Genomic DNA, 12,796 nt, shown 5'->3' with positions numbered 1-12,796 from the left:
GCTGTTTTGAGTATTTATCCTGAAATATTGTATTTTAGTGACAGGCAAATACCGTTATAGCAGAAAAATACCGATTACTAGTGACTGTTAAAGTGCACATTATAAATGATGTGGACCCCGCGCTGTGCCGCACCTGCTCGCTGTCTTGATCGCCACCTGGGCTTTAGTGACAGCCGAACAACATTCGTCTATTTCCTTGGTGATCTTGTGCAGCTTGTCCTGTTGCGTTTTCAGTTTCTGATTATTGATCTCCATTATGAGGTTATGCAATCGTTTCACTTCATTTTCTATTCTCCCAGCTTTCTCGGCAGCGCTGTCATAATCTGTTGATAAAATCGAGTTAATGTCGTCATGCTGTCCCCAGGGCCACTGGACTGCCGCAATACATTAAGATTTAAGTGATAAAAGCTCTGCTGTATTAATATATTGAGAATTGCACACATTTCTTTATACCGTGAATTTTTAATCTATTTATTTATTTTTACTGTTGCAAAAAGAAAAATACCACCCACATCTTTCTGACACTGTTATACTACCAAAGCTTTTTTTGGTGTAAACCAAACATATATAGAGCACTTAAATTCATGAGATAGCTTCTTATATACTGTGCCAAACTAATTCTTTGCATTGATTTAAAGGGAAAAGGCTCAAAAGGATTAAGTTGTAAGAACTGGCCACTCAGTGTTGTTCAGTAGCTGGTGTTACTCCACCCCCGGGGTAGATTAGTTTTCTTGTTTAGCTCATCCTGAAAACTCAACAAAACCATCTTAATATTAGTGTGAGCAAGGAATTAAAGCATCCGTACTGTTCAAAAAAAGAGAATCGCAGGGGAAGGGAATGATGTTTTCCTGTGCTTATTTCATTCCCTGAGCAAGAAATACAAAGAAGCACCCAGGGTTTACTTTACTATGCTACCAGTTACTTCAGAGAAACTGTTATTCAAGTTTTCAAACATCTTTCCCAAGAGAACTGGGGTCCGGAGTGTCCGCACCAGAACACAGGGTATTCGTTTTCCAGAGTTGCGTAGCAGCCCAGTTAGAGCACAGCAAAAGCTGTTACTTGATTTTAATATCATTACCCTCCACATTAACAACTCTTACAGCTGCAAAAGTCTTACCTGAACATAAAAAACACTAAATGACTGTTTTACTTTAGGTTGACTGAAACATGAACTTGAACAATCGCAAAAAAATAGGGGGTTTTCACTCTCTAATCTCTTGAAGCACCTTTTATCCCCCCTGGCAGAAAAGAGGTTCCATCCCAAGGTACGGAACCGCGTTGGAAGCTGAAAGAACAAAGCCATCACCATTCATTCCGGTATTAGTACTACAGTTTTTATCTAGAATCTCCTCTCCACAAAACATACCTTTTTTATAACCAGCAAGGGTTTTTTCCAGTTCCTTCTGTTTGTTTTTGTCCGGAGCGGTAGCGATTACGTTTGCTTCAAGTTCCTTAATTTGGCTTTGCAGATTCATTTCTTGTTCAGCTAAACTCTACAGAAAACACACTTGTGTTAGAATCCTGCACTTCAAAAAGATCATTGTTATTAACAAGGACGACGTTAAGCTGAGACTAAGGAATTATCCCCCTGCGTGTTCATGGAAAAGCCAGATATCGCCTCAGTAATCAACTTGGTCACCTGGATACTCGCTGTGTACTTCTCCAGAGTATTTCTCATCTCCCGAACACCTTGTTGCAGGGTTCTTATGGCTTCTTCAAGTTTGGATTTCTCCTCTTCATACTGCACTACTCTCTTAGAATCCTTCTGCAGCTGCGATTCCATTTTATTGACCTGCACAAAAATGAGACACCATCATTTGTTTAGTGTCGCTGCTACAAACCAAAGCAAGATCTCATTCATGTGCTTGACAGTGACCTCTTGAAACACGGGAAGAAAGTGGAGTGAAAACTTGAACACTTGCTATAGCCGGACAGAACGTGGAAGCTGAATGCTGGAAATATCAACTGTAACGGTGAAAAACAAGAGGAGCACACATAAGAAAAAGTAAGCCGAAGAATTCCTGTCAAAATAGCTCTTAATGGAGAAGTTTTTTGAAGGAAATAAACTAGTTCAAGCTTGAATGGCTTAAGTCAGAGTAGTGAAGCAGAAGGCATTTTTACTATAGTGAAGATCTGATACATGTTGGTTTTTCTGTGGTAACAGTGTTAGGAAGAGAAGCTTTTCCTTGTAGTAACTGGTCAAGCGAGCAAGCCTTGCAGTTCACCTTCAAGCGCAGAAGGAATTTTCACCTAAACAATACTAATCTACTGTTCCTGTGTCCTCAGTGCGCAGCAAATATCCAACCCTTGCGTTGGCTCAGAGCTCTCAAGTTTGTTGTCCTGTTGGGAGAGGACTGATGTGGGGAGCTGTGGTTTACTACACAGTTACACAGAGGAGCTTGTCTTGAAGTCGTATTAACACTGTGAGAGTTGATCAGCAGCTACCAGGCAAAAAGGACACAGGCTACACCTGCATTCAATATAATGACAGACTACAGAATTCAGGAAAAAAAGCAAGCTCTATCTGGATATTCCAAAGTATTCTTGAACTTTGAATTTGAAGGAAAGCTACCACTTTTCCAAGGACATCAAACAAAAGAGCACACCTGTCGCTGTTTGTGTGTATTGCTTGTGAGAACAGCGGTTCCAGCTAAAGGGCCTTGGACAGATGATACAGAACTATGGGTTTTATGAGGGTAAGAAGTGACAGCGCAGTGAGAATATCTCAGGTCAGAAAACCACCCCATATGTATGATGTGTGAATGTCCTTGGGCCTGGTCTGTGAATGAATGGGAACATAACTGAAACAAAGAGAACATCAGTGTGGTGTGTTTTTAAATAACAATTATCGGAAAAACATCTTATGTAACATCTTAGTCCAGATCCGTATCTGTAAATCCTATAAATGGTCACTGACTAATAAAGAAGGCCTCAGCCCAGCTTAGCGCTCCGCTCTGCCCCTCAGCGGCTCCTTACAATCCGTGTCTTCCACATTCTCAGCCCTACGTGGAATCTGTTCCCAAGCTATCAAAGGCAGCACTAGGAGACTAAAAATTAAATAATATGATAGCTGGGCTGTGACCTGATGCATTTAAAAGCAATAGACCCGAGCTAACGCAGTGAACTTTAGCTTTATAGATCATAGTTAATGTATCCTGCATCACAGACTGTTAACTAGTCACGCTGACTTAAAAGGACATAGCACGTGTGTATGAACTCCCAAAATGTAAGGAGCTTTGATGAAATTCCACTTTTCGTTAAGATTATGTACTAACCTCTTCTTCAGAAATATCCATTACGACTGAGGAACCCATTCTGCCCTTCATTATTTTAGCCCCACCACCAGTCATTGTTCCTAAAGGAAGAGAAATTAAGTCAGCGAGCTAATTGTGCTTAGATATTATCTATAAAGTGCTTAAAATATAACAGTAAGTTTGCATTCCAATACCTGACTGTTCAATGATTTGTCCCTTCAGTGTTACCACCCTCCACCTCTGATCGTATTGGAATGCCACTCTGGTGGCTTCTTCCAAGTCGTTGGCTACCAGCGTATCCCGCAAGGCGAAGTAGAACGCCAGGCGAACCTTCTCGTCTTCTACTTTCACCAGATCAAACAACCGAGGAATATTTTCAGGAGTTTGGACTTTTTGCATTTTTTGTTCCCATACAGTCATCTGCATTAAAATATATATATATATATATGCATGAGAGATTCCTTAGGATAAATTACAAGGTCATTTCTTTTTTCTAAAGTGTGTTAAGGCTTTAAAGCAAATGCAATCATACTGCAATTAACAGTAAAGCTTCCTTGGGGATCCTACTTACTTCAGTATAATTAAAATCTCACTGTTCCCTTTCATAGTTTACTTGGATTATTAAATTTGCAAATATAAAAATCCAAAAGACACACCAAGCCTTTGTTGTACACATGCAGGTATCTAACAAGCCTTGTAATTCGCTGTAAGTAAACATTATCATTTGCTAGTAGAATATTCTAAGGTACCATCAGCCTATTAAAACGTTTTAGATTTTAGCTTTACCTGTATTAATACATATACAGTGTAATTATTAATGTAAAATGCACATTCATACACATGCATATTATTATGTTATACATCTACAGTATTAATACTGCGGACATTAGGGCAAATCAACAATTTGTTTTGCGGACGTGCTCGTACTTACTTTGTCCAGGGCTATAAACGTGGCGGCTCCGACTCCTCCCGCCTTCAAGAAGTTCACGCATTTCTGCGCAGTATCGATGGTATCAACGACGATGTTGTCCAAGGCCCCGCAACAGGACGAAATAGCAGCATCGTACTTCTCGCTGATGGCTCCCAAATCTCCCTAAGGATTCAGGAAGGGGGGGAGGCAGAAGTGCACCCGTTAGCTCGGCGTCAATGCTTTGTCTTGGTATTAAGAAATAAATAACAAAAACTTTACACAAAGTGAAATAGGATGAAAGCAAGTTATAAACCAATTTTCTGTGAAAGAGCTTAATCAGTTTGTAAAATACCAAACCTGTCCTCCCCTGCACTGCTAGTTCTGTATTTCTAACTTGTTTTTACAGTAGAAGAGCTTCAAAAACGGTAGAACAGCATGGTAGAATTGGTTTATTTTCTGCAGACAAATGCTCTATGTTACATGCCAGCATTTTAGCAAGGCCTGACAAAATCATTTAACGTGTTCAGCGTGTGGTTTTACCACAGGTCAGCCAAGCAGGACCCTGCCAGTCCCGTACTTGTGTGTGTCATCCTGCACTGAGCTGAGAAATGGGAACAGGACAACAGGCGTATTCGTCACCTTTGCAAAGTCGTGTGTCTCCGCTGATAAAGCAGCGTGTGGGTTATCCCCAACAGACGAACCTCGCGCTCCTCTCTGCGGCGAGTGATAACGGAGCATGAGGTGAAACACACACCAGCCGTACTAGACAGTGGTCCGCTGCTCTTTGAACTGCATCCTTTCTTAATAAATCTATACAAACATCTATTTTAAATAAGTGTACACTAAATAAACCGAGTTTTCTGAGGCAGAGATACTTCTCCTTGGATGAGCAGGTGAGGAAAAAAGGGAAAACTGCAGAATGCAAAAGGAGCACTTTTACATTTACACTGATGTGCATGTACTGTTCTGTGCTAGTAAAAGAAAAGCAATGTAGAAGTCTACCTCAGCTGCAAGTTTTTAGAACTTTAAATCAACACTGCTTGGCAAGAACTGAAAACCCTCAACATTTTGCTATGACACAGCTTTCCTTGGTCTTCTGAAACAACCGTCTTGCTCTTTTTGATTGGACATGTTTGCAAGTAAAACAAGAGGAAACAAACAGCAGAGATCACCCAATCTCATACATTTTGAAGCAAAAATTTGTACAGCTCCGCATTGTTTCAAACAAGTTGTAAGATGTTTGAAGAAGTTTCACGGCAGCTCTGCCAAGCGTGTGGTCACCGATTGATTGTAAAGCTCTACTCCACGGTACTTGTCCAGCATATATTAATATACGTTCCTAACGTCCAAGGGAATCCGAATCCCTTTCTCACAGCCATTGCTTTTCCTTAGTGCTGCGTAGAGGAACCTCAACAATCTCTTTTCAGTTTATAGCTACTCATGGGATTTGCAGCCCCGCTGTCCCAATTCCCAGGGAAGTGCGGAACTCCACCTTTCACTCCGTTACAGAAACACCACTCAGTTCCTATAAAGTTTAAGACTAAAGGTATAATAGGCTTTTAAAATTTACCAGTCTCCCATAGAGTCCAGGAATATTTCCGGATTTCTTCTGCTGCAGCAGAGCCTGAAGCACTTTTCCCCGACTGCGACTCAGCGCTAACGAGCTTTTGGCTTCTTCTACTTTTTGACGCAGATTTTGAACAAGATTCTTAGCGTTTGATTCTTCTCTTCCCAGCTTCTCAAGCGCCTTCTCTTTCTAACGGTGGGAAGACAGACATCGTCTTAGCCTCACGAAAACTACAGGATTCAGGGAGTCTCAGGTCCACGATTGTGTAGACACTGAAACCAGCCACTGAAAAGCAGATTTAGCAAGTGTTCACCAGAAGAAAGGTGGATGTTTGGATCCTTTGGCTTGTATTTAGTGCACTTTGATGCGAATAGACAGCTTATGAATTCACAACTCAGGCTTTGAACAACATAGCAGGATATTTTTTCTTTGATGAGTGAGAGGAGCAGGAGGTGAAGTGCAAAGAAGGCTCAGAAACACAGCTATTTATTTATTTTAACGTGTCTTGTTATGATAATTAAACCACCTCCCTTGCAGGGATACAAAGGATTTAATTTCAGTGCTTAATGTTAACATCTGCTTAACCTCAAATAAGTTTGAAAGCAAACACTTTGCCAATCAACTGAGTATTAGGATATAGGTTTTAAATGTTATTTTGCTCGAGACAGCTTTTCATTTATTTTCACCACGATTATTGCCAACAGAAGAATGATTTGTGCGCTGCAACATTGTGTTGTAACTCAAGGAAATCATACACAAAAATCAAGTCTCACCTCCTTCAATTCCTGTTCAGCTTGGGGTAATTTTGTCCCTATGTCTTTGATGGCAGCTTTCCTTTCCCTCAGAGTTTCGGAAGTCGTCATGAGCGCCTCCTTCGCCTGGTTCAGCTGCGCCAGGGCAGAGTTGTGCCGGCTGAGGTAGATATCGAGCTCCGACTGCGCCACGTCCATCCTGGAACGCGCTTCGTTCACCATTTTACTGAACTCCATAAGCTCAAGCTCTTTGCTCTGCAAAAAGCGACAAGGTTCCAACTAACACCAGACAGCTGGGGGGTTTATTACATCAACTGCACTGTGTGAAATAAAAAGTGGAAGTGGGCACGGTCCTTTACCGGCTCTCCTGTCAGCAGAAAACAGTTCTGTTGTCTAGAAAAACACGCATTTCTTCATTTATTAACATATTCTGTATGGAAATAAGGCATTTTTCATAATTATTAAAAAAAACAGGGAATTATCATAGAACATATCCATCCAAGCTTTGTATCCTTTTCTCAACTTCAGGTTGGGAGGAGCTGAAAATAACCCCCCAAATTTCCAGCCTCCGGGTACTCAGTGATGGGAGAGCTCAGCTCAGCGGCAGGAACCAAGTGTTACCGGAGTTAATGCACAGCACATTACACATTACAAATGCACATTACAGCTCCGTGAAAGCCTTGGGACGCAACACTTCAAAACGTGGTTATTTACTTCAGCGACAGGTTGACTCAAACATTTGGACCGAAGAAAATGAAAGTGTGTTCAAATAAAGGAAGTGTAGTGAATGATATACTTGATGACACATGATTTAGCTTGGATTATAAATGCAAAATTAACTTCCCAGTTGGGTTCCGTTGCAGTAACACATGAAACAGTGTATTTGTCATATCGAACAGCATTTTGTGACTGTTTCATTCCTAAGAGTAAAGTTACACATCAGTTACACAGAAGTATAGTGAGTCAAAACAGTTCAAACCTGTTTTTCTCCCTGAAGTCCTTGTGTTTCCTCCTTAAGGCTCTCCATAACCTGCTTGAGTTTCTCTTCTTCTTTCTCCTTGGTCTTTTCAAGAAGCTCTTTCTTAGATGTCGCCTCGCTGATGGCTTTTTCACTAGCGGAAGGTACGCTTTGCAATTCTTCTACCTACACGAGGAAAAGACTTTTCACTTTCCCACTGAAACAAACCAGTTTGGCCTTATTTTTAAACCCTGCTTTTTGAGCGCTGTGTGGAAGTCAAATGAAGCGGAAGCACTAACGAAGCTCATGCGTTTTTGTAGAATTAGCTGCACTGTGGCTCTAGCAAGAGGTCAGGGATTTATTATATTGGCAAGGCTTGTTCAGTTCCAGAGAGAAACAAGCCCGAGCAGTGCAAGAACGGAGCTTTACGTGTGAGAACTCAAGTTTTTGAATCAAATAAGGTTTCATTCTTCAATACCTACTCTTGATCCAAAGAGTGATTTAAGATCTACAACAGCCGGCGACAACCAGCTTGGTAAAATAGATCCATTAAATTAACTAGGGAAATAGGAAAGAAAACTGGTTTGAAAAGGTAGTAACTGTGAGAACAGGTGATATTCCTGTAATCTCAAACATGAGAAAAAGGTGCTTTCCAAGGCATGAGAGCGACAGGAAAGCTCCTGACTTGGCCGTTAGGTGCTGCTGCCCCGGCCCCCACAGCGACGTGTGCGAGGAGTTTAAGAGAGAATAACGCATTTCTTCAGTAAAAGATGTGCAAACGAAACCCCTATTTGATTTAAATGACATAAAATATCTGATTAAAAAAAATTCAAAGCGTAATTTTCCCTCTTCTTTGTGGCACAAAGTGCAACTGGTGTCCTTTGCTATTCTATCCCAGCTCCGCAAAGACCTTCTCACCCAGAGCAACCAAATACATTTCTGTCAGTAAATGAAGCTGCAGCTCACGCTACCTTTTCTGTGTCCTTTTGAAGCTGCTTCTCCAGTTTTTTAGCTTTGCTTTTGGCATTTTTGAGATTTTCCCTCACTTTAATGTCCTGCAAATCCAACTGAGTAAATTTCTCTTTATTTTCCTCTATGAACTTGGTGATTTTAGTGATTTTCCTAAAGGGAAAAAAGAAAGAATAATGTATTCCATACCCTATAAAAATACCATCAGTAGATCTTGGCTTAATAAGCATTAGGAATTTAAACCAATACTACTCAGTTTTTGTGAAAAACAACATCCAATACTTAGTATATTCAAAGCTTTTCCTGAAAATCCTAATACCACGTATGCAGCACATAAAAACCACAGTATTCTCAGCTCACGAGTCTATACCTAAAGTACTTACTTTTCAAGATCTTTTAAAGCTTTATTCTTGGCTGTCACGTCCTCTGCAAGTTTACCGCTCTTCTCATTAACTTCTTTTGTTTCCTCGTTAATTTTTTCTTTCTGCATTTCCAAATCATTAATTCGTTTCTTGAGGTCATGGCTAGAAAACAAAAAACTCAAAGCTCCACGTTTTTCCACAGAGCTAATATTCATTATGAATATATATTTTCTATCTTAAGTGTAACAAAGTGATTAAGTATTAAATCCTAATACCCATTATTGAGCGACCTGTCCATTTTAATAGAAAATAGCAGGGAAATCAAACTATTTAGACACTTCAGATGAAAATAGTCTTCAAGTGATCTACTTTCTCAGTTGAAGTGTAAAGCTGGAAGAGATTAATTTGCCAGAGTGCTTTGTAACAAGCTGGCAAGCAGGTTGTGTTGGTTGTTTTTTTGGCGGTGGTGGTGATTTGTTGTGGTTTTTAAGGTTTTTATGGAAATGGTCTCCATTGTAAAAGATTTAACTTCATCATTTGAAAAAATCCCCAGCCACATGTTATTTAACTACTTTAGAAGGACTGATACAACTGATAAGGAAAGCAAAATATTTCCAGCTAGAGCAAGTTTGCTGATGACGCCAAGCTGGGAGGAGTGGTGACTCACCAGAGGCTGTGCTGCCATCAGGGACCTGGACAGGCTGGAGAGCTGGGCAGGGAATAACCTGATGAAATTTAACAAGGGCAAGTGTAGAGTCCTGCATCTGTGCAGGAACAACCCCAGGTTCCAGTAGAGGTTGGGAAATTACATATTAGAGAGCAGTGTAGGGGAAAGGGACCTGGGGGTCCTGGTGGACAACAGGATGACCATGAGCCAGCACTGGGCCCTTGTGGCCAGGAAGCCAACGGTACCTGGGGTGGGTTAGAAGGGGGTGGTCAGTAGGTCAGAGAGGTTCTCCTGCCCCTCTGCTCTGCCCCTCAGACCACACCTGGAATATTGTGTCCAGTTGTGACCCCTCAGTTCCAGAAGGACAGGGAACTGCTGGAGAGAGTCCAGCGCAGGGCAACAAAGATGCTGAAGGGAGTGGAGCATCTCCCTTATGAAGAAAGGCTGAGGGAGCTGGGGCTCTTTAGTTTGGAGGAGACTGAGGGGTGATCTTATTAATGCTTATAAATATATAAAGGGTGAGTGCCACGAGGATGGAGCCAGGCTCTTCTCGGTGGCAAACAATGACAGGACAAGGGGTAATGGCATCAAGCTGGAACACAAGAGGTTCCACTTAAATTTGAGAAGAAACTTCTTCATGGTAAGGGTGGCAGAGCCTGGCCCAGGCTGCCCAGGGGGGTTGTGGAGTCTCCTTCTCTGGAGATATTCAAACCCGCCTGGACATGTTCCTGTGCGACCTCACCCAGGTGTTCCTGCTCCAGCAGGGGGATTGGACTCGATGATCTTCTGAGGTCCCTTCCAATTCCAAACATACTGTGATACTCTGATATGAAACCAGTTGAACATCACAACTGCCACATTAAGGCCAAACCCAACCCTTGGAGTAGTACTTACATGTAGTATTGACAGATACAATTCTTTTCTTTAAACATCTTGTTTTCCAAACAGAGAAATTCGATGGCCGCGTTCTTGTCCGCTTCCAAGGCATCCTTTTCTTTTTCCACCATTTTCACTCTATTTAACTGGACAAATCAGAGTCAGATCTGACTTTACCGCCAGTAGCACGAGGAGAAAAACCCCAGACCCTTCACAGCCACGTGCCCTCCGTGTTCGACAATTAACCCTTCAAGGCAACTTAGTGCTCTGAGCTTTCTGAATTTACACATCACCATTTCCACAGCAGAGACTGGAATTTTAGGGCAATTCAAATGGTAATTTAAAACTAAACCAGGATCCTACAGATAATGGGAACAGCTCAGGCAAATCAAGGAAAATGCAGGTGAGAAATAGAGGAGTTAGGTACGGACAGGCCATATATGTTATTTTCTATATTTCAACCCTTAGACTAAGCCTTTTTAAGTTAATTCCTGCAGCTACATGTCTTCTGCTTTCCTTCCTAGCCTTTAAAAGAAGTCTGCAAAATATTAGGATTTGCCAAGTAAAAAGAACTTGGATATTATTTAGTACTTTTGAAGCTTAGTGCATAAATAAAATGGTATGAAACCAAGGGCTGGAGTAGATCTACATGGCTGAAGTATCTGATTTTCTACATTTTGAGGCTCCTCATCCAGCTACGTGAACATCACCAATACACTCTCCTTTTCTTCACTTATGAAAGCGCTCCCCGCTGCTTCTCCTATTTGCAGATAAAAAGTCCTACGTGACGTATTCTGATAACGATAACCTGTTTCTCTGTTCAGCCTGAGAAGCATTTAACGCACGTGGATACAATCAGCGTTCCGCAGGCAAAATCCCCTGTTCCAACTCAAGCATTCGAACATTTGGGAATCAAAAGCCAACCACATTGTGTTTAAAGAAGGGCCAGTGCTGACTGCGCGTTGCTTTTCAAATCCAAACGATAGATGCAATAAACAGAACTCAACGTTTCGCTGTAGTTGTAGATTGCCAACTTTTAACCAAGTCTTTACGTTAGCAGGTTTTCTAAAAAATCCAATAACGAAGCATTGCATATTTCATATTTATAATTCAAACAAACTCTCCGCGCTCACCTTTTCTCCCCTCTGCTCGTTTAGCAGCTCAGTTCTGCGGCACAGAGTCTGGATGGGCTCTTTGAGGCGTGCAGATCCTATTAAGTCTTCCAAGTACTCCAGCATGCCTTCGTCGTGTTCCGTCTGTCCCTTCGGCTTCATCATTGAGATCTGTTCAACTTCCCCCTTGGAAAAGAACAGTTTGTTTATATATACATATCATTTCTTTTTTTGGAGGGGTGGGAAGAGCTGTAAAAAGGAACAAAATAATGCAGTGATCAAAATTGACTATTCAAAGTAGCGATATATTTGGGAAAATGAAGATCAAAATGAACAGAGATTTCCTGCCAGGAGTGCGTGGCTGTGATGGCCGAGAGCAACAGCACCTTTTCGGAAGCCAATATTCAGGTCTAAACATTTTTTTCATTTCACTAAAGGTTCAAAATTTACTTCCCCAGCCTAAAAAACAAAAGCAGAAGAGAACAAAGCATCCTCTCTGGGTTGTGTAGCAGGTGACAGGCTTAGGGCAGCTCCAGCAGGATTGCAGTCGCTGGAGGGTTCTCTTTAGAAAACAGAAGGTCCATAAAATCATATCTGATGGGTGAAATGGACTCGGAATTCATACAACTGAGAAATATTTTTTTGAAACATAAAAGCATTATTTCAGCATTTGGCTTCCTCCATTCATTGGGGAATGACCTATTAGAGAGCAGTGTAGGGGAAAGGGACCTGGGGTCCTGGGGTCAGCAGGGTGACCATGAGCCAGCACTGGGCCCTTGTGGCCAGGAAGCCAATGGTACCTGGGGTGGGTTAGAAGGGGGTGGTCAGTAGGTCAGAGAGGTTCTCCTGCCCCTCTGCTCTGCCCTGGGGAGACCACACCTGGAATCTTGTGTCCAGTTGTGGCCCCTCAGTTCCAGCAGGACAGGGAACTGCTGCAGAGAGTCCAGCGCAGCCACCAAGATGCTGCAGGGAGTGGAGCATCTCCTGTGTGAGGAAAGGCTGAGGGAGCTGGGGCTCTGGAGCTGGACAAGAGGACACTGAGGGGGGAACCTCATTAATGTTTGCAAATATATGAAGGGTGAGTGTGACAACCAATGATAGGACATGGGGTAATGGGTTCAAACTGGAACACAAGATGTTTCACTTAAATATGAGAAGAAACTTGTTGGGGGTGAGGGTGGCAGAGCCTGGCCCAGGCTGCCCAGGGGGTTGTGGAGTCTCCTTCTGTGCAGACATTCCAACCTGCCTGGACACCTTCCTGTGTAACCTCATCTGGGTGTTCCTGCTCCATGGGGGGATTGCACTGGATGAGCTTTCCAGGGCCCTTCCAACCCCTGACATTCTGGGATTTGGTGATTTACAGCATTAA

General features: G+C 42.1%; 1 protein-coding gene across 1 annotated transcript in view; it reads right to left on the bottom strand.

The window, feature by feature from the left end:
* Positions 1-12,796, bottom strand: part of SMC4 (structural maintenance of chromosomes 4) — a 35,054-nt gene that overhangs the window by 5,788 nt on the left and 16,470 nt on the right. The window contains exons 6-18 of the mRNA XM_080349765.1: positions 11,449-11,613; positions 10,334-10,461; positions 8,794-8,934; positions 8,413-8,563; positions 7,463-7,627; positions 6,505-6,738; positions 5,735-5,920; positions 4,186-4,347; positions 3,449-3,674; positions 3,276-3,355; positions 1,640-1,792; positions 1,367-1,493; positions 134-323 (exon numbers count right to left, since the gene is read on the bottom strand). Coding sequence (XP_080205891.1) covers positions 134-323; positions 1,367-1,493; positions 1,640-1,792; positions 3,276-3,355; positions 3,449-3,674; positions 4,186-4,347; positions 5,735-5,920; positions 6,505-6,738; positions 7,463-7,627; positions 8,413-8,563; positions 8,794-8,934; positions 10,334-10,461; positions 11,449-11,613 — 2,108 coding nt within the window. The remainder of the gene's footprint in view (positions 1-133; positions 324-1,366; positions 1,494-1,639; positions 1,793-3,275; positions 3,356-3,448; positions 3,675-4,185; positions 4,348-5,734; positions 5,921-6,504; positions 6,739-7,462; positions 7,628-8,412; positions 8,564-8,793; positions 8,935-10,333; positions 10,462-11,448; positions 11,614-12,796) is intronic.

Source organism: Nesoenas mayeri, assembly GCF_963082525.1.
Source record: "Nesoenas mayeri genome assembly, chromosome: 9".
Taxonomy (NCBI): Eukaryota; Metazoa; Chordata; class Aves; order Columbiformes; family Columbidae; genus Nesoenas; species Nesoenas mayeri.
Note: the sequence above shows the minus strand (reverse complement) of the source record. Positions and strands in the feature narration are given on the sequence as shown.